This window comes from Sphaeramia orbicularis, chromosome 19 (assembly GCF_902148855.1).
Source record: "Sphaeramia orbicularis chromosome 19, fSphaOr1.1, whole genome shotgun sequence".
NCBI classification, from domain to species: domain Eukaryota; kingdom Metazoa; phylum Chordata; class Actinopteri; order Kurtiformes; family Apogonidae; genus Sphaeramia; species Sphaeramia orbicularis.
This window is the reverse complement of record NC_043975.1, coordinates 48481967-48504671: the sequence shown is the minus strand read 5'-3', so window position 1 is coordinate 48504671 and position 22705 is coordinate 48481967. Positions and strand designations below refer to the sequence as shown.

Sequence of the window (22705 nt, the reverse complement as noted above, 5' to 3'; positions counted from 1 at the left end):
TCCTCTTTTGGATATTCTTAAAACACAGTACATGTTAAACACATATGTTGAAGTTGCATTTAAAGTTCTAATACTTTCTGAAACTTACTGCAATAAATATACAACCTCCATTAAGTTAAATGGTTATGAGGCTATTGTTCATTTCCAGGAGTTTTAAAGTCAACTTTTAGCTCTTGGTCTCAGTTCATCTGGTAAGAGAATTCTTTTGTGGACTTAAAACTGTTTAATTCAGACAAACTTTTGGTTCGAGTAGGTTTATACACTTCTATTAAATCTCTTTTACATTCTATATTATTGTCATAGTGTATCTATTTGTGAATCATTTTGCTGTTTTTTTTTATTTTTTTATTTTTTTTTTTTTTAAATCTGGGATAGATTTATAAATAAACTTAGCCTTGCTTGTGTGTGGTGGAATGTAGCACTAAGGCTTCCCAAGCATTTCAGACTCGGGTTATATGTGCCTCTTTGAGGACAAACAGCACCTGTTCCTTCCCAATAACTAAGTGACATCATTGGCTCTTGCAGGCTAGCTAACCAGTTAGCCACTGCTGTGTTTAGGCCTCTGTTATGACAAACAGTCCAAGGCCTGGACAGGAACACAGCGGCTCCCATGAATTCATGTCAGAGCCTGCGTAACTAAATGTCATTCCTGGGCTCTAAATCACAGCAGGCAGTCTCAGCTCCCCTTCTGTTATACTTAGGAGTGCATACGTACTGCACTGGAGGATTGGTTGAGCACTAGAGAGTCTCCTCTGCCAGCAATAACATGTCACTTCACATTCAGCGACGTAAACACTGAAATCTAAACACAGCCGTGTGAGTTCATGCGTATGTCGTAGCCCTACAGCAGAGGAAAGATTCATTTTCCCTCTGTGCCAAACATATGGGCAACACTTAAGAGACTCACGTGTGCCTGAACCCAGACACAACATACAAAAACACACACTCCGACCACACCATGGCACAGAGTGGAATAAGACGCCACTTGCTGCTTCCAGGGAAAAGGTTTATTCTGGGAGGGAGAATCTTACACTCTAACTCTACCCCACTCTCACATCTCTGCTCCCATTTACACATACACACACCCACACCCACACACACACACACACACACACACACACACACAGATAATTAACTTCTTTCTGCACTTTGTGTTTTCGTTGCTGTACTTTTACTTTGACTCTGTGGTAGTAAGTGGACGTAACAGTAAACAAAGGAACCAAAACAAACACAGCCTTGAGTGCACCAGGTAAACTGTGACAAGGGCACTGACAGATGAAATGATGCATTCAAGAGGACCTTATAAGTTTAACAAAGCAAAATGGACTAAAGCCAAGGTCCAGCTCAGCGTCACCTTGCGTCATGACTCTGATATCTGAGGAATGCCTTGAAGGACATTCTTTATAATTTCGCAGAAACCAGGATTCAAGGATGAACTGATTTGAACAGATGCGGTAAACTCTGATTTGGAAAACTGCCTGAACATATTATAATGCAGGGACAGTAGAAGAATCTGAGGCTATAGTTCTTTTTTTCCTGTGTTTAAATACATACTATATCTATAAGACATCAGTTACACAAAAAAAATTTCATTATGTCAGCAACACCATATCATAACACTGTAGGCACTAGGCATGATGGGTAATCACTTCATCCCCTTCTCTTCTCACCCTGATGTCCCCATCACCCTGAAACAGGGTCAGTTTGGACTCATCTGTCCACATGACCTTTTTCCATTGAAATTAAGTCCAATCTTTATGCTCTCTATCAAACTAATGGCTGTTTGAGAAAACAGAAGCTACTCACTGCGCTAATTAAAGGGTTAAAGAAACAATCACTATATATATAAACCAACTGGAAGGACCTAAACTATTAGCTTTGTTTAATTCAGGTGGGAACGTTTTTCTAATATTGATCAAATACAGAGCCCCACTGTGATCATATTTTTTCCATACCATGCCATACAGCTTTAGTCCAAAATGTATTTTCATTATAAATTAGACAGTGTCAAGTGTCAACACTAAAAGCCTTTTCTCACTATTGCTTCAAAGAAATGCAGAAGTCTCACAATGACACCTCTGAACCGTACAAGTGATGGTGCTAAATGTGGAAAGACGTTGGTGTTGAAACTGAAGGCAGATGTACTGGAAACAGAATCATTTGTCATGAACAGCAATAAAAACCTAATCACCATTAAATGACGATGCCATTTTTAATATACAGCCTGAAAATGATTTGTAAAACTACAACCGTGAGGAACACAATGCCCTTTGGTGGCTAATTTGATTTATCAGACGAGAAACTCAAGACTTGATTCTCTGCAGAGTTGGCCGCACTATTTTTGTATCACTGCATAATACGCAGTTGACTGAATTAAAAAATAAACTAACAAGGCTGAGAGCGATCGGAAACACAAATATCTACAGGCGTCAAAAACAGCAGGGCCGTCTCAGTTTTCTTGAGTCGTTTATGTTAGAGCACACGGTGTGGCTTAAATGAGGTTTGAGGGCCATTTTGGTTAATTTAAGCAAAAAGGATAAAAAGGCAGGGCAGTTTTATTGGGATACTAGGCCAGCGCCAAAAGTGGCCTCCGCAGTCATAAAAAGTGTAAGTGAGTGAACACAGAGGGAGAGAGAAAGAGCAGAGACTGCAGAGGGAACTACAGTGAACCCACATTTTTAGACTAGTCCCTTTGTGAACCTGTGAACCTCTGGAAACAGGACGGTCCTGTTAACCACCACATCAGCAACGTGAGCAAAGTCAAGTTCAACACACACTAGCTGAACCAGGGATGAGTGATAATGCAAAAAACATCAAAAAAATTTCTTGGTAAATATCATGATAAATGTCAATGTTATTTTGTTCCAGGTTACAGGCAGATTTTTGATCCTGAGTAACAGCTGAAGAAACCAGATGATTATGTCTAGTTTATTAACAGGAGTCGCTTCTTGGTAAAAAAAAATGTAACAGGACACAAATTACGCAAAAGGGATTAGGGCTGCAATGACTACTCGGCTAGTTGACAAATAGTCGACGGCAAGATTAGTCGACAACTAATTTAGTAGTCGACAGGTCGTTAGTGATGTCATGCACTGATTGCAACTCTCAAACTGGAATTGTTATGCACAAAATGCACTGTTAATTGGAAAATAAACTATTTTATTGCTGCTGTAATATTTGATGAATATTGAATTCAATATTTGTTCAACAAACTTTATTACGCATTTCAATTATTGTGTACCAAATATTCTTGTTAAAGGAAATAAAATGCATTTTATTGCTGCAATATATATAAATAAGAGCCAATTTTTTTTTTTTTTTTTGGCAGTTCATAATCTGACTAGTCACAGTTACAGTTGACTAGTTACAGTAGTTGACAGCTAGTGGACTATTAAAATAGTCATTAGGTGCAGCCCTAAAAGACATAATGAAAATAACATGAAAGACATAACATGAAAAACTCTGTCTTCATATTTGAAAAGACAAAAATACCTAACCATTTTCTGCATGTTTTAGTTGACAAAATAAAGAAATGAAACCCTAAAGAGAGAAGACACTGTCCAGTCCTAGACTAAACTGTTTTAATTTTAGGTTTCTGGACAACACAAAGCCAAATAAGTAGGCAAAGATTTGATGTGGTTTAGAGGGGTTGGACATAGCGAAGGAAGAGGTCAGCGACTAAGAGCTAAAGTCTTGGGGCCAACTGGGCTAATCCTTCTGCGCTCATATGTCACTCAATCTGATTAAACACGTCTGTCACTGTCCCAAAAGACCCCTGAGCCTTCCGCTGTTAAAACTACATACACAACCACCTTAAAAACAAGAGTCCAGACAACTGCAAAAAACTGTACATGACCACACTGCCAAACACCCAGTGAACTGACCTACCAACACAAGTACCACCAAAACAGTGCACTCGACAATACGGTGGAAATGTGCAAAGCCTGTAAATGTTTTTCCACTAAAGCTCATCATTTGTAGTGTATCTGTTGAAACACAGAGTGGCTGACCACAGCAAATGCTTTCCACATCAATGAGAATGGAGAGTCTAGAGGGCAGAAACAAATACAAGGTTAAGGCCACTCACTGCCTTTGCCGCAGAGTGCTGGGAAACAAGATGACAACCAAAAGAAGTGGACTGAATACTAATTCTATTAAAGTTGAAGGAACAAGAAAGAGGAAGGGTATAGAACCTTTAATGGCTCGAGCAGCTTGTCTCACAAATATCTTGTCATCATGCACAGACATAGGTTGAAAACAGTATCCAGAAAGCAGACAGATGCCATTCAACACACTGTTAAAGACCCTGTAGTGGGACAGTGCAGTATGTCACAGCAGTGTTTACTCTTTGGTCAGGCATCTTTCACTCTGCCGCTTCTGAATAATGTTAAGAATAATTAAGTGTGGTGGTGATATGGTAAAAAAAAAAAAACTTAAATAAAATAAATGTCATTGTATTGTCTAATTCACCATTTTTAATCAATTTCTAGATGTGTTTACACAACTATAAAAAAGCCATCTGGCCACTGTTGCGTCATCTGAAGTACAACTTGACAGAATATTTTAACGTTTAGCAGAGAAAACAAAACAAAAGCCTCACACCAGTATAGCTCTTGTATAAGGCTATAAAATGATTCCTCAGAATACTTACAAAGAATATCGACTTCTCAAAAAGGAAGTCTGAAGAAGAGCGACTTAGGTTGAAATGTCACAGTTGAAATAAACCTTAATACAGGTGCTATATTGTTGTGTGGATTTTGTTTCTTTTGATTATTTACTATATGTATGTATGTATTAACTCTATTGTTTCTTAAAATTGTGCACAAACAATTTCTAAAGAGATGTTTGTGCATGCTGTAAGAAACCAGTTGTTTTGTACTATTTATTTATTTTTTCAAAAATGCTCTGTGTCACAAAGTGGAGCATTTAAACACCTGGCGCAGAAAACCACCAACACCTACAAATCTCTAAACCCATAAAGGGCTGCAGTTTCTGATCTATTTGAAAATTTGATTTTCTACTGTATCTTACAAACATTTGCTAAAAGCTACAGCTAGGCAGTAATCTCATTTTGAGGTAATATGTAACTTTGATATCACATGTTAAGTCATTTCTACCTGTAGTCACTTCCTTATATTATCTTAACATACCAGTCTGCCCTGTTAAAAAGGATTATCACAGACAACATGTAACCACTTGTATTTCCTTCCTTCACAGGCCAGTAAATAAAATCACATAACTTTAGCAAAGCCCCATAAACTATTTATATGAAGTCATAAACTACAGATATGAACCAGCACATAAACACAAATCATATCAGATGTCTTGTGCCCCTGCAGCTCTGAAGTGCCCACCTTCTTTCAGACTGTGATAGACATGTCTGTCAAGATCCATCTTCAGGCCCTCCTTCTCCATGTCCTCCCCTATTGGAGGAGACCCCGGAGGGGAGGGTTCAAAGGACACGCAGTGATTGGTGTCCAGCATTATCATTTGCGAAGGAGATCAATTATTTGGTAAACATTGAAGTTTTTATCGAAACGCTCCTGTCGGGTCCCAAGTGGTTGGCTGTTTTTAGGCGAGAGGGGAGGGTGAGAACAGTCCTCAATGTGTCACCAGCTGTCCCTTCAATTAGTTGTCCTCACTTTGCAAAGGAAAGACAGGAATGAAATGCTTCAGAAGACCAGTTTGAAGAAAATCTCCCTTTAAACCTGAACGGGGTAGGAAAAGCGCTGCCGCTGCCTCTCTTCGGTGTCTCAGAAATCATTGATTGGTCTGTCTCGCTCTCTGTTCTTCTACCAACGGTTCTCTCCTTCCCTTGCAGTGGCAGCCGGCGAGTCACGACAGCGCTTGGGCTGCCACTGAGACGGCGAAGAAATCCACGGGGTGAATTGCGGATGAAAAGAACGAGAGAGTGAGAGAGAGAGACAGAGGGACTGAGCTGGTGGGAAGACGACTGAAAAGAGGCCAGCGGCAGCGAAGGAAGAGAGGACAGCAGTGAGCTCAGCCGAAGAAGTGCCCAGTGAGACTGCTCTGGTTGCAGCTCCTCCTGAATCTCTCTTTCTCTCTCTCCCTCTCTCTCTCTCTCTCTCACACACACACACACACACATACACAGACACAAGCAGGCAGTGTTGGCGATAAAGTTCTCCTGTTCAGCTGTTGCCATTCATTCACTGTTAAAAGGCCGAGGGGGGCTACATGCGAACCACCTCAGCCTACAGAGCTAAACCCCAGCACCACTCACACAACAATCTGTCCCTAAACAAAACACTTGTGTACTCAGGTCCTGCTCTCAGGCACCATGACTCAGTCCACTTATGCGCAGTTTTTATTGGACTGGGGGAAATGGCAGTAACCATTCTGAGTAATGACCTCATCTAACATAATCGACCTTTGTCAAAGATGCCGCGGTGAATCTGATACTGGGATGAATCACAGGCACTGACTTTCAGAGGAATTGATTGATACCCAATCACCATCGCCACTCGGAAACATTTATTTCTTTCTTATGCGGCCCGTCCTTGAGGACAGGCAGAGGAGTGGAAGACTACCTGGACAACTTCAGCAATGAATGTCAGTGTGTTTGGTGCAGATTTAACCCCATTCGTAGGCAGCATTCTGCCTGTTCCAGTTGTGCCCTTCAAAAACCATATTACAATCGATGACGAAAGACAAGTACATTTTTTATCCTGTTTATCTCATTTCCTCAATGTAAAGATAACTTCAAAACACAAGAAAGTTGCAGTTTGGATTTAAAAAAAATGTCTCTCTGCATTGCATCTCTCTGCAAGGTTGGCCGAACTAATGACAACTGCCACAAGCGGGGATTCACCACCAGCCCTGAATGCTCCTGTGGTGCAGCAGTCCCATCAGTGGAACACATCTTGCATTGCAGCTCATTGGGCCCTCATTGCTCTGACCAAGACCTTCGGGAAGCAAATAGCACTGCCCAGGAATGTATTCAGCATTGGCGCGATAAGATATGATGATCTCTCTGCATATTTTTTTCTGAAACAAGGTCCCGTGCATGAGGCTCAGCAGAAGGGGCTGGACGTGGCCTCTCTAAACCTGGACCACCTGGCTCCTATGACCAACCATCCACCCATGTCTGACAGTGACTGCAACCTGGCTTAGGGTCACCCTCAGTCACAGGTGGTACCATACATCACCAGAATCTTTTCACTATGAGGGAGAAGAATCTAAATCTACCAATACAAATGTTATGTAAGTTGAATGGAAATTGTGGGAAAAGCAGCAAAAAAGTTTTCACAATGTGAACAGAAATGTCATATTTCCGATCAATTATTGTGTTTAATGGGGAAGGTTGGATGAAACTACTGTTACTTTGGGCCTCACAGTTTAAATTCTATAAAACTGTGGGCTTTGGTTTGTGGCTGCAAATATGGAAAATATGGCGCTCTAGTTGTAAATGGTCTAAAAAGTAATGGCAGTTTAAAAAAAAAAAAGTTTTCAATATGTCCAAGAGCTTTTTTTCCCACTCTTGTGATCATCCTCTCTAAAGCCATTTACATACCAGAGAACTTTTTTCTTGTGATTAATTTGCACATATTGTATTTTCCCCAACTCTAGTACTTTCACACAGAATGCGAAGAACACGAATGGAGCAATTAAGTACCATTTTATTTTTTTCTGCAACAAGGCAGATTTTTCTAACGCATCCAATCATTTGTGTGAATTCTTTTTCCCTGGATACTGGATGTGATATTGAGTCCATTTGTATATTTGTCAAACAGCCTATTGGGAATGTATTTAAACTTTTTATTGAACAAATATTTCAAGTGTCACAACCTCACACTACCACCAGTGTGGACAGATATGATGTGAAGCATTTGTGTCTGAGTATTTCACACTTACATGTTGCTCATTCATTTACGCCCCTGGTGTGTGAAGCTCCCAACTCATGAAAAAAACATAAAACATAACTATAACTTCTTAAATACTGTATTATATGACTTTTTGTGGTATTTTTTGTAACCATGGTCATATCAATGGCTAACAAAAGTCAAAGCAAACTGTTGCTAAACTTTCTAATACATTGTGATGTGAAATTCATACAGAACATAAAGATAAGGAAGCAGAGTAACACATGTGTTGAATATTCATCTATGTACAGCTGGTACATAATTAGATCGGTACAACCTGAAAGTCAAAGCCTTTAGCATTAGTGAGATGCATCCTAATTCTTTCAGCACCAAACACTCTCTGTAGCTCCTGCAGAATGCTGATGGTAAAAGCTCCCCCCCTCTCCTCCGTTTTAAATAGCATGACCAGCTGGCCATAAGGGGGCTATATTCAGCTTGGTATCACCTGTGCACTTGCAGGGTTAAGTTACTTGGAGGCACACACATCACAGCCTGCAAACATACTGTATACACGAAAACCTTGAGCCCATTTCCTTGGACCAAATCAATGTTTTATGAGTCATGAGACAAAGGAGATGCATTGCCGTCATACCTTTTATATAACTAAAAGGCTATTCATAAATCATCAGCCTGAGAGCAAATATCAGTGTGAGAACCCAGCACTCTCACTGTGGCGTCACGACCGACCATCACACAGGTGACACACATGGCCACAGAAAACACAGGCTACACCTTGAACAAACTCTGACTGTCGTCTACAATAACTGTCTGTTACCAGGGAGTGATTAAAGTCCACCTGCTGCTATGATTCACGGTCTGGGCAGGAAACACAAGAGATGACAACACACGCTGGGATTAGGATGTCGCTGTGTGGGTTGAGCCAATCTCAGCAGCACACTCTCTCTCCAACACACACACATTATAAACTCACATATAACATGCCAAACATGTCTGTTTATTTTTATCTTCAGGGCAGCTTCTCGAAAATCCTCAATCCTCCTTTTTTATAACAGCTGTTCGACAACATGAGGAGTCCTTGGTTTGTTGTGTTGAAGGTCTCAAATGTGATTCTTTGATTCCATGTTTCTCACACAGCAAAACATAGAAGCCTATAATTTCACAAGCGCTAACAATGCCATGTGAGGATGACAATTTACAGCTTTACAGTAATGTGTAAATTCTTTATTTAAATAAGTTATGGCTAGCTTTACTGTAGGTATGAGGCAGCGCTCAGAGGATTTTTTATGGTTTTATTACTTAACGGTTGTAGCATGTGGGAAGCGCAGGAATCAAATTGAAACATAAGGCTACAACCACAGTATTACTACCGCTAATTCTGTTTTGTAACTTTTGCTACATTTACACACAGGGTCCACACTATTTATGCATTTTTAAGTTCTATAAAAATGAGACTTTTGGTAGCATAACTGACTGTGTTATAGCTTAGAGTCTCAAAGAGCTGCGCTGTAATGTGGACAGCAAAAAACAGAGAATTTTGAAACCAATGACACAAACTAGCCCCATGTCACGTGACCACTCAAGAAAGAAAACCAGACATCAGCCTTGAATACCAGCTGTTAATTCAACATGGATTGTGAAGAACAGAACATTCCATCTTTGTCTCTGCTAGCAGATTTTCTAGTGATAGATTCTGAACCATTAACTATAATACAGGCTAGTTTCACAGCAGACAAGCTGCTATTTAAGCAATTTACAATACCTTCCCTGTAGAGCTGCGTTATCTGCTTCCTAGTCATGTGATGTGATGTTACAGGAAAATCTAAAATGATAGTGTGGCATGATGAAAATGTCTTAGTGGGGATGTACTAACTGTTCCACAGATAAGACTGAAAAACTATGCATCTTCATTTAGGTCTCACTGCAGGTTTTTGAACACACTTATACAAAATGGCCCACAATACTGTGCAAAGGTCTTACGCTACTATTAGGTTTGTTGTGATTTCCATCTGCATGCATTTCTCAGTCTCTGTATCAATATGCATTATTTACAAGAAAAATATACAGGAAATATGTCGACAGCATTAAAATACAAGTACATTACATGAGCTCTATGGGATCAGGAGATGGAGAAAACAATGAAAAAGGTCTCAAGTAGAACTCCATGAAAGCTTGACATAATGTACCACCAGATTACTTCTGATTACTATTGTTTTAAATTCCATCTTTATTTAAGACAGTCGGCCCAAGGCACTTCAGGATGTACGTATGAAAACAAAGGTAGGCGTCACTTAGTTCTGATTCATATTTGTGTTTTATCCTTGTGCATATGAAGTATTTTCTGTATTTCTTAAAATTTGTTAATGAGGAGACTGATGTACGTAATAAATACAGGTCCAAGATATCTCTAAAAAAACAACAAACCCAGAGGTGGACTTAGTTCTGCTGATTTATGTATCCTACTGTTATTGTCAGTACAGGGTTTTAATGTATTTATTTTAGTAGCGTCACATCCTTATTTTACATGTGCTTTTATGATCCGACTGGGGAACAATTACAAATGGAAAGTTATTGCTGTGAGGCAACAGTGCTAACCACTGATCCACCATACTGTCCAATTTTACATTTTTACCCCTTAAATTGTCAAGCTATTGTTACTCTTGTAACATTAAAATAAATATATCAGTGCCATGTATGAGATCACATCTTACAACTGCATCTTATTTGTTCACTTAGGTGACTTATTATACTTATTTTCAACACAAACTTAAAAGCATGAATCCTGAAGTGGAAAAAGCCTCCCTCCAAGATAAGCAATAGTTCTAAAACATACCAGTAACATGAGATGCTCTGGCAGACTGTCCATTTGTAATAACTATTAGATTATGTGGTTATGTTAACCTTTAGCAAGAGAAATTAGCTGTCAGAGGCTTTTGGAAAATTACAGCAAAACTATTTGGCCTTGAATATCCTTATCTGGGTTCTTCTTTATCCGTTGTATAAAAAAAAAAAAAAAAAAAAAAAAAAAAAAACACTTCTGGGAATAAAACACCGTGGCAAAACACTTTGTTTTTACCAAGTGGACAGGAAATAATTACTGTATGAAAGTCTTGCTGAAGAGGTGAGTCAAGAAGAATCAGACTTCCTGTGGATATGTGGAAATGAATGGGAACCTCACAGCTTTGGTCACTATAACCTGGATCACTTAGGGGCAGAACAGGAAGAACATAGGAGTTTTATTCAAGGCTTCAACAACATGACATGACCTCCAAATGATGCCTCTATATCTTCACAGCGAGTCTTCAGCCTAAATACATTGAACTTTGCGTTGTGATAGTGGGACATGGTGACCCCTGCTAGGCACAGAAACCCACCCAAAACAATGACCCCAGCGCATTCCACAAAACCTCCCCTCAACAATTATCTGCCTCCACACAGACCTCCCCCATCATCACTAACGTGCACATAAGACCGGGCAGACCGGGGAGAGGTGGAATGGAAATGTCTGACCAGGACTGGATGGAGCACAAATGAGGGTGGATTCTGTATTTACTTGCTTTAATCTTGGTGTGATCAAGATAAGAGTTCGTGGGAAATGGGAAAATAAGGGGAAATACTGTCCTGTGGCTGCACAGGACCTCAGCATGGAATAAAGAAGCACACAAACTAAACTACGTTGAGATTTGTTGCATTCTGTGAATTATCTTTGATTTGTTTTGTTTTATTCAGCAACAAAAAGCCACTATAGCACCTGAGCTATATCTTCAACGTTCTCTTATTCACTTTTATGTCACATCAATTATAGTATATTATTTCCATTTTTGCTCTATGTCTGTATCATATGCATGTAATTCCTGAGCTGGTTTCTTATATTTAAAAAAATGCTGTACAAATAAAGTTTATCAGTGCTACTATTACTAGGCTTGAGTAATATGACCAACAATATCAACAATTATGATAAAATTTATCAATCAGTTGATATCAATAATTATCAGTTTCAGTTTTTGTTGAAAGATCAAGAAACCAGATTATTATTTGTGGATTCAGACTTTTCTTCATGATCAGTACATGACAAACATTTACTACACAGTGGAAGGTTTCAGAAGTTTAGAGGTCGAGCGCTGACATGACTTTAAGACCAAATGTTTGTTGGTGGAAATATGCTGTGTAAAATTAAGTAAAACAACATAACACTGAAGCATTTGGTTAGTGTTTTAGCCGCGACAATGTTAGCAAAATACACACTGAGGACACAAAGTAAATAATTCTTACTGTTTTATTTCCCAGTAGTAATCATTATTACTGTTTATTGTTTGAATTTCAGTGAAACTCAAATCTCATTTTACCACTGATATACAACACCCATTCTAACTCTTCATTTACCCAAAATGCCATGGACCATAACCAGTAAACAAACCTGACTACCAATAAGACAAATGCACCAAACTTGTCATGCTGGTAGAGTGATCAGGCCAATATCAGTCACACCGCTATTAACATTCCAACCTGAAAAACAGAGGGTGTTTTACTTTTCCTCTTCTTCCTGGTCCCCCCCGCTCTCCCACACACTGGGTGCTTTGGAATTTACCAGCACTGTTGGTGTGACTCAACACTGACACGAGGGAAGGGATTTCTTAATATTGGTGACAGAACATAAGTAGACAAAGCCTGGGGGGACAGATATCAGGCCTGAGGCGCAAAGAGCAGAGCGATCATGTGTGTAATCATGAGGAAAGGATGTGGAATGTGGCACAACAGCATAATGTAAACAGTACTACAGCAAGCCTGCACCTAATCATTTACTGCACTCACACTGTGTTTGGACCAGAAAAGGTAAAGTCACAGCCAGAAGACTGAAACTCTGCAGTTAAACATGAAGCGATTGTACATGTTCTTCTGGGATATCGGATACATAATCCCCTGCTGACCTAATGCTGCAATTTAGTTTCAGTCCCAGGAGGAACCAGGGTAACTTTCTATATCAGTAAAGACCCAACACATACTTTTAAGGTAATAACTGTCAAACTGAAAGGAAATACAAGATTTCAAGATGCAAAAAAAACATCGGGGGTAGGATATCCGCTGGACAGTTGACTTTTTTCCTACAGAAACCGAATGAAAATACACTGATTCACACTGAGATTGTTTTGTTGTTTTCGTCCTTCAAATGTAAGAAAAGCATTCAAATTTAAATGCAGTGGCAGACATTACATGCAATAAAATATCAAACTTATCTGTCATATAGGACTAGTGACAATTCTTATATCAAGTTAATTTAATTAAATTAAAAATTCATTTCAAACAAGGATTAGTTATGGGTCTTTTAAAGATGCAGTGTATCAGATTTAGAGGGACTTAGGGGGAGCCAAAAACTGAAATGGGATGTTTCAGGTGCAACAATTTCAACCCTGAGTAGCTTGTAATTTCTTAAAAAACCATCAGTTTGATAGACACCATAAAGCCTGGACTGTGTTTCAAAAGAAAAAGGTCATGTGATCTGATGAGCCCAGACTGACCCTGTTCCAGAGTGATGGGTGCATCAGGGTGAGAAGAGGGGGGAATGAAATGATTACCCATCATGCCTAGTGCCTACAGTACAAGTCTGTGGGGGCACGGTTATGATCTGTGATTGATTCAGTTGGTCACATCTAGGGTTAGTAACATTATGGGTCTAAAAAATGGAAATAAATGTTGTGATACTGTATCTTATTGAATTGATTCCACAGTAAACGGATGGTGGAATCAAAGCTAAAAGAGGTCCAGTTAAAAATGTTGGAGTGTATGACTTTTTTATGGCCATGTCACATTATTCACTAACTTGAATTCCCATTTACATTAACAATTTTCTTAACCTGTTAAGCTCTTGGACATTTTGTTTCCCGCTGGAATCACTTCAATGTAACACAAAACAATGGATTAGCTTATAGCAAAAGCTTCATTCATATAAAAGCAAGTTATGATCAGAAAACAGAAAAACATAAGACAAAATTCATAAACATTGGATCATATTGTAACCTTTATTTTTTGCACTGCCATTTCTAATCACTCCTCTCTACTACTTCACCGAGATGTTCGTTTAAGGTGAAAAGTGTCCAGCATTCCACATCAAGTTTTTAGTGTTTTAACTTGACATCTATGCACTTAACAGTACACTGCTTTTGGCTGTAATGTACATACCACTTGGTTTGAGACACAATGTTTGAGTGTGAATCAAAATTAATATTCTATTAAAATGCAATAAACAAGGAAGATTTTTTTTTTGTGTTTTTCAGTGGCCACTGTAGGAGAGTGTTTGTTGGGGGTGTTGAGTTGGTAGTAATTTACAACTTCACCACTAGATGTCACAAAATAATAAAAACTGTACTTTTAATGTTAATTTTTATCTGCTGAATATTCTTTATTAACTGGCTCCTGGATTCCTTTTTATTTTGCAACACTGGACACTGTGTAAAGAAGTAGGATATCCCTGCTATACAATCTGTGTATTCAGCATGTGTGAACAAGCAGATATACAACACTATGGGTGCGGGTAAATTTGGTTGCAGGGAAATAACAAATGGGCACTGTGCAAAGTAGCAGGAAACTCTTTAAAAGTCCCTTCTATAAGGTTAAAGGATACTGTGGAGAAGCATAGGAATTGCTGCTGAAAGCCTCCTTGACCCTGTCAGATCTTGTCAATAAATAAGTCATCCAGCTGAGGTCTTCAAATACATACATAAATAAAGAAAAACATTATCTATAAACATACAAATAATGAATGAAAAACTGAAGCATAGGCCAGATGGCAGCTGTTAGCATCTGGTAACATGAATCTTCAAGGAGCCTTGAAGGAAGGGGTGGTGGAGACATGCAGTAATGCTTGGAAGATGAGATTTTCAGAGAAGAGGGAAAAAAAAAAGAGCAGAGTGGGGTGTTCCCTGTTTTCGGAACAGACTTTGTTACATAACCCGAACATCTGAAAATTATTTTAACGAACCCCCTAACCTTGTGCCCTACTTCTAGAGGAAATGGTGCTTTCTGTTCTTTTTACGGCCGGCTTAAATTCCTGCAGTAAAACAGACTCTGGGTAGACTGGCCACAAATGACGCTGAGGCAGAAAAAAGGAAAATAATGTGGACATTTAGAAAGATTAGAAGACCAGGATCACAGCTCATGAGTAACCAACAAAGAGGATTTGTATATTCTGGTCCTGGTTTCTCTCCTCTTCAGGTCCCTCTCTCCACTCCTCTCCTCTTTCTGTTACTGTATATAACATCTAATAAAAGCCACACTGTTCCTTTGCTTCAGAAAACAAAATGACCTCAGGGGAGACCCACATAATGTTACCAATTTATGTCAGAAAAGATATGTAATGTGTTAAAACTTCAATAAAGATATGAGTTAAAAAAAAAAAAGAAAACAAAATGACAGGGCTTTTACTAGATGTTGACCTCTAATGGGGACACTGGTTTCTATTTAATCTGAGTGTTAAAGTGAGAGGGTGATACGTGGAACTAGACCTGAGCGATATGGAAAACAATCATATCACGATAATTATTTTCCATATCGGACGATAACAATATGTGTCACAATATAAATCAAATCACTATTTTTGTCAAGCTTAAATTTTCTGTTACTCATAAGTTAGTTGTGAAGATATCAGAATGTTATTTTTGATTCAAATATGATTTATTTTCTGTCAGAGGTTGAACATGACAGATGTGCTGAAGAACATTATACAACTGTGTCAGAGAAATAAAACTGGTCCATATATTTAAAACTAAACTAAAAGTCTGACTAGCAGGCAAAAGCTTTCAAGTTTTAAAAGAGAACACAAACAAAACAGACCATCTTCACCAAAAAACACCCAGGGTATATACATGGAGGTGTGTTCCGTAACTGCCATGACTGGCATGAAACTGAAAGTGAAACTTAGGGAAAGGCGGGTGTTTGCATTCTTCACATAGGCTACATGTATGCGTTCGGTACACCTCCACATTGTACTGAAGGCCCCAAACCGAAATGGTTCGCACCCTACTTTTCAGTAACCCGGTTACCTGAGTTCTTGGTCAAATTTTCTCCCAAAGGAACACTCATTACCTCCCACTGCAGCCTAAACATCAGTGTGTGTGCTGCGGCTGCTCTTAGGTTGGCACACACAGTGCAGGCATAACTTGACATGGCTCTAGCATGATTGGTTCCATGCAGCACTAAATTATGATTGGCTGTTCTTATGTCTGTCAAAACATGGACAATTGAATTCTATTGAAATTGTATCGAGCATGTTTCATCAAGGAAAAGTTATATCGCAATATATATCGTTGTCATTTTATCGCCCAGCCCTACATGGAACAAAATTTCATTGTCAAAATAAAACGAGTATATAACACCATTTTCCAGGTGCTGCACATACACTTTTATATCTGTGTAACGGAGCTTAACTTTATATTTTCAATCAGAACAATGGCTAAGATGGAATCAAAATGTCTCATGTAAACAACTTAATCAAAAGGAAGTGGAAGGAATTCTGAATCAGGTTAAGAGAGGAGGTGGAAACCATTGGTACTTCATAAAATATTAAAATATTAGCAACTACAGTAACCCAGTTTTCTCATAGTTTGTGGACGACTCCCCAAAGAGAAGTTTACATCCAACATCCAAAAAGCTTAAAAACAAAACCTGCCAAAGAAGTCCACTGGTGACCAACTACAGCCAATGGATCTGGTCTAGTTAATTTTGCTGGTCTCTGCTTTGATATTACATTAATTTGGTGTTGGGTGGTGATTGTGAAGTTGCCTAGATCTGCTCCTCACAGCCTCGTTTTCATGGTAACTGTGTTTCCATAAAATGTCAGGTGAATTTGAAGCAAACTTGAAAAGTTGCGAAAACAAAACTGCAATTTTTGTGTATTTCCACCAAGTGGTTGAGAGCAAATAATCTACACTGTATTTTCCCTTCAGTGGGTGACATTACAAGCTTTGGGAGACATTGGTCTGAGAAACGGAAAGGTAGAGTGTTCTAATGGTGTTTTCCATCTAAAATGGGTGTGTTTTAGATGAGACAGACAGACATGTTCTCACACTTATCGTTAAATATGGGACAATGCAGCGAACAGCTAATCGAGCAAATTAGTTAAATATTGGCCATGTGGTTTTCATCAAGATGTTCTGCATTGTTGCACACGATTGATTGGTGCTTTTATTCACAGTATGAAAGGCATGGAAAAAGGAAAAAAAGGCAAAGAGATGGTGGAAAAACTGTCAGTACCATGACTGTTTCTGGTTGGAATACATTCTTTCTTCATCACCTGGTGATAACGTTAGGTGACATGACAAGTGTCCAAGGGGAATAGAAACAAGCAAACAGAACTAGCAAATCAGACACTTCACGGTAGAACTACTTTGCATATGTCAAAAAAAATGAATGCAAATGCAATGGGTCATCTTATCAGATCACTTTATTTAGGATCTGTGTAAACAGCAAATCTCAAAATACTATTGATGTAAACACAGCTATTAATCTGTTCAAGGAAGACTCATGTCATGCCATGTGACAATGAGTCTGGTTTTCTGCCAGAGGACAGGCAAGTCTTTTGCTTTTGGCTACATGTGGATGATAAACTGCTGTCACAAATAAAAGAACCACCAAAAAGCTCATAAAAACTAAGTGAATGTGGAAACAAAGAAGGATAGAGTGACCCTGAGTCCCCGCTGACCATGAGTGTTCCAATCTGAGCACAAATGGCTCAGGCTGTTCTGTATAATGAGTTCAGCGGTGATCATGCACGGCCATGAATGAGATAGAGAGGGAGAAAGTGGCAAACTGGTGTGACAGGACTGGAATCTCTGGAGTCTGGTGACACTGCTGATGTTATCTGCTGCTTCAACAAAGTTTCCTGCTTTGTGTGTGAGAACAACTTGCTCTCACCCTTGCTTGCACTTTTAAGACTCTGCAAAACTGGATCGACACTGGATCTGCATGTAACTCGGTATCCGCGTGTCCCCGTCAGCCAATGGTGACCTCGGTTAGATTCATGAGCTAATGTCAAGTGTGGCAGACTTGTTGTTAGTAGGTGAGTCACGGGCTAATGGCTGTTCTATTATTCAGACACACAGCAAGTTGACAAGGAACAAAGTAAACCAACCAGAGGATACATGTCTTTGTGTGTCTGTGTTTGAGTAAAGCAGGTCTGAACATGTGTTTGTCCACATAGCTTCAAATGTGCCACTGTCAATCTCCTTAAACCATCACTCATACAGATTAAAGAGGAGGAGTGTCAATTGGATAATGGTGGGTACATTGCTTTTACAATCATCTGGTTGCTTTAAAGAGTAATTTAAGTAATATTACTGCTTTTACACGGCTCTCCTTTGAACAAACACACTGTGATTCATGCTGCTTTATAACACAATTACAGACTGCTCGCTGTTTGCTAACAGTACACCAATATCTTTGAGGAGATTTTGGTTGCAGCACACTGAAAATGCTGCATTAATTTTGTTTCATTTGCTGCCCACAAAACTGATTATAAATGTGCATATGTGAGTGTGCAGTACTGTTGTCTGAACCACGTGTACCGTAACAAACGTGCTGTTATGAAAGAGCTCATGAGGCTACCCAATATGTTTTAGATTCATGTTCGTGAATACAAGTGTAGTGTGGGGGGCACAAGCAGGTTATTTGCAGAACTGACAAACGCACACTCATTCTTTAGTCTAACAGAAGAATAGATGCTTTAGGGTAAAGGATGAGGTCAAGGGTGTCACGGATGGACAGCCCACTACTTTTTGATTCATAACTTTTGAACCAGACAAGTTTAAGACAAATATTACACATAATTGTAAAGGTCTAAATGCCATCTTAAACATACTCAAAGGGCAAAATTTAGTTTCACATATTTTTAAATGAAAAATATGAAAAACTATTGCATCACGGATGGACAAAAAATTAACGTCTATTTTTTAAGTTCTCCAAAGTGAAGTTCCTATGAGATTTTCATCCTAAAATGTATTCAGTGTATACCTTAAACCCTCTATTTTACAACCTAATAATTGGCTAGAGGAAAAAAAGAAAAAAGAAAAAGATAATACCTAAATCGCATGAGTTTTGAAAAATGCCAGCGTCATGGATGGACAACAAAAGTAAATATCAAATTAAACATTTTTTATTTCGATAATCAATATCATATACTTTTTTAAAACAATATTTACAACATACAAATAATATTAACATTATATTCCAATGTATTTTGCATAGATATATGCATTTGTTAATCTGAAACACTGTGTGTTTAGAATATGACATAAATAATATAATAGTCAAATATCAATGTATTTGGAATAAATTTAGTTTATTTATGAAAGTTTATAAATTCACCCAGAATGACAACAGAAAACTTTGTCACTTTCCAAATATTCACACTCATAAAACTCCTCAAATTTTTTTTCACAATTTTTTTCTCACTTCAAAATACATTTTCCTGAAAATATAATTACTTATCCATAAATATAAGTTTGGTGTAGATTATTGTAATTTATTTATTTTTTGACCAGATGTTAACCTTCCCTTGACTTTGCCCTAAAATTAAAGGTACCAACTTCTTTACTGTAGTAACAGTGTACAGGCTCAGAAATGGACTGTATGTATTGAAGTAAAAAGCAAGTATTTATCAGGGCATTTCTACAAGCTGTCTCGGCACAAGCCTACCAGAGTCTGATGTCTCTAACTATTCAAATTCCCCTCCATAATAAAACATTTTCACCATGTCTGATGTATGTGAAAAGTTTTGGTACACTGCATGTGTCTTCAGCCATTCCAAAATATGATTGATCTGACATTAATAATAATGCAAATATAAGAGAGCGTTCCACTGATCCTTCGTGCTCTGGCCACAATAACAAGAATTCTAAATTTAATGATGCATCCACTGTCCTAGTATCAGCAGCTTCTCAGTTCTAACAGCCTACCAAGTCTCAAACTTAAAAGTGCTGAGAAAACTGTATGTCCAACAGCTGATTGCCTTCCAAGTCAAACCTCAGAGATGCAGACACGCAATTAAAAAAAAATATGCTAATATATGTGAACAAAAAACATGGAACATTAAGTTCACTTTGATGAGCCTTTTCTCCACATTCCTGTCTTTTTTCTTGTCCATTTACTTTATGAAATCTAGCTTGATATATCAAACGCAGTAAAATAATAACAAATAAAATAAATGAATAAAAATAAGTATTACATTGCAAAATCAGAAGCTACATGCATGTTTTGGTTTTGTTATGCTCTATATTTGCTGTTTGTCATTTGCATCTTGTCTTACTGTGTCATTTTCAGCACTTGAATTTATACACTCTAATGTCAGGTCAGAGGTTGTTTTAGCCTTGTATAGCAAGTTTGTCATGCATTACATTCACAGAAGGACACACTAAATCAGGGGTGTCAAACATATAGCCCAAGCGCCTAAACAGGCAAAAAATTACACAGATATTAACAGTCAAGGATGTCAAAATCATTTTAGATCAGATTCCACATACAGACCAATTCAATGTCAACTGGATCAGACCAGGAAAATACTTTCATAATAACCTATAAATAATGACAACTCCAAAATTTCTCTTTGTTTTAATGTAAAAAAGTAAAATTACATGAAAATATTGGCACTTAAAAACTATCCTTTCACAAAAAATGTGAATAACCTGAACAAATACGAACAACTTGAACAAGTGCAATTTAGTTACTAAATGTTTTGTGTATTTGTAGATCCACAGTGATCTGTAAGTTTTAATGTATATATGTCAAAGCTAAACTGAGGCATAATATTAAAATTGCACTTGTTTTTCTTAAGAAATTTCAGGTTGTTCATGGTTGTTCATGTTATTCATATTTTTAAAGGACAGTTTGTAGATGTAAACATTTTCATAATGTAATTTATTTTAGCTTTTAATTTAATTTTGTAACTTTTTTCACCATTATTTATAGGTTATTATTTGAGTGGTCTGGTCCATTTGAGATCATATTGGGCTGAATGTGGCCCCTGAACTAAAATGAGTTTGACAGCCCTGCACTAAGGGATTGTATTTCTACATGATATTGTCCCATTCATTAAGGAGGAAAATGATCTTTCCATAAGGAAGGTATGTAGTGATGCAAACAGGGTTTCTGCAGGTATCAGCATATCTAATTTAATGGTTTTTAATGCCCTTTTTAATGACACTTTAAAAAAATTTAATGCCCATGTCCAACTGCAGATACAGTTTTATATGTAGTTTTATGTCAGTTTACTGTCGACAGGTTTTAACCAGGTTCTGAATAGTTCCTACTCCAACCACTTCTGCTGAAACTTGCATTTGCCCATTTTTCCAACGTTTGCTAACATTCCCTCCGCTCTTTCGCCACAGCATGAGCACACTCACGTCACACTGCATTCCAAGCATCCGGTGTTACGACTTCATGTATTGGCCATAAGCAATAGCCAATTAAAGGGTTTGGCCTGTCAATCATCACACTATACTGCCGATCAAAATGATTAAATGTTTATACTATCAAAATAAATTGTGAATAACAATGCTTTTTTTCCATCAAGTGTATTTAATGTTTTAATGCCTCTGAACTTTGAATTTAATGCTTTTTAATGTCAAAATCTATTTAAAGACTTTTAATGCCTTTTAATGACCTGCAGAAACCCTGGCAAAATAAAACTGACTGATAAAGTGATTTGCATCAAAACTAGAGCCTGTTGTCAAAATATAAGGAGGAGCAGTGATGTGTATTGGTGCATAGACACTTGAAAACTCTGCCAATGGAACTGAAGTATTTGTACTAACTATGTTACTTCCCAGGTGTGGTTATTAGAGAGGTGTGTGACTGTGTTTAAAGATCACTCTGCTACATGAGTGGGCTTGTACCTGTGGGTGTGCAGACACCTGGTCGCGTAGCTACGAGAACATCCAGGACTGTGCGTATGTGTGTGTGCGTTCGGCTGATGAAGCTCTTTTCTCTAGCTTAAGGCTACAGATCTGAGTGTGTCTCTTTGCAGCATGTCCTTACTCCTCATTATCTAACAGGAATTTACAGGATCGCAAATCAAAAGCTGTGGTGTTAGTGCTTGTAGAAATACCGTGCTGTCAGGGCCCAGTGTGAAAATGGAAGACTACCAAAGCCTGTGAGCGCTTGTCCAGGTCCCAACAGTGATGGGAGATGTGAAGTGTGTAATTTTGTGTGTCCATTCGTGTCCGTGTGTGTGTGTGTGTGTGTGTTTGTGTGTGCTGCTGAGTGATGCATCGTCTGTGGGTGTGTGCGTGGTGTGTTGCTGGACACATTTAACATTTAAGCCTCTCACTAAACTTGCCTCGGTTGCATAAATATGTTTCTGGCCGTATGTTTATTACACTGAAAGCTGTTTACATTCACCAAAGATTACAACATTTGGTGACATTAGAGTTGTTTAGATTCAGCCGGTTTGGATTCGTGCTGTGGTTTGAATAATAACGCACATCCATTTATCCATCTCTTTTGAAGAAACATATAAATCCTCCCACAGGTCAAAAATGTTCTGTTCTTATTACAATTCGAGTGAGATATGAATTTAACGTGTATTTTGTACTTCAGCTTAAGGTTAGGCAGTATGGTCGAAGGTATTACGGTAATGATGAAGTCATTAATTCCTTCATTACTTTTTTTCCTGTTTCTAGATTTCAGGTTGACTGTTGGTCCTGAATGAATGTTAAAGAAGCAAGATGGTCTTGTACTAATGTAGAGGATGTAACAAGACTAGGTGGTATAAATTGTAATACGGATACAACAAAACCAATAGTGTAGAAGAAATAAGACTAAAACAACATAAGCAGATGCAACAATACTATAATGATGTAAAAGACACTGTGTAAAAG

The 22705-nt window shown here is 38.2% G+C and overlaps 1 protein-coding gene across 11 annotated transcripts in view; it reads right to left on the bottom strand.

Annotated features, from left to right (window-relative positions):
- The window catches only part of mrtfab (myocardin related transcription factor Ab), a 73814-nt gene that overhangs the window by 34627 nt on the left and 16482 nt on the right, over positions 1–22705 (bottom strand). For 5 of the 11 annotated variants that reach the window (XM_030122588.1, XM_030122586.1, XM_030122593.1 and 2 more), the window contains one exon: positions 9604–9663. The exons of 5 other annotated variants lie outside the window; for them this stretch is intronic. In XM_030122588.1, the coding sequence (XP_029978448.1) occupies positions 9604–9663 (60 nt within the window). Of the gene's footprint in view, positions 1–5354; positions 6018–9603; positions 9664–22705 lie in introns of those variants that run through there. One more of the 11 variants, XM_030122596.1, reaches the window with a different exon arrangement.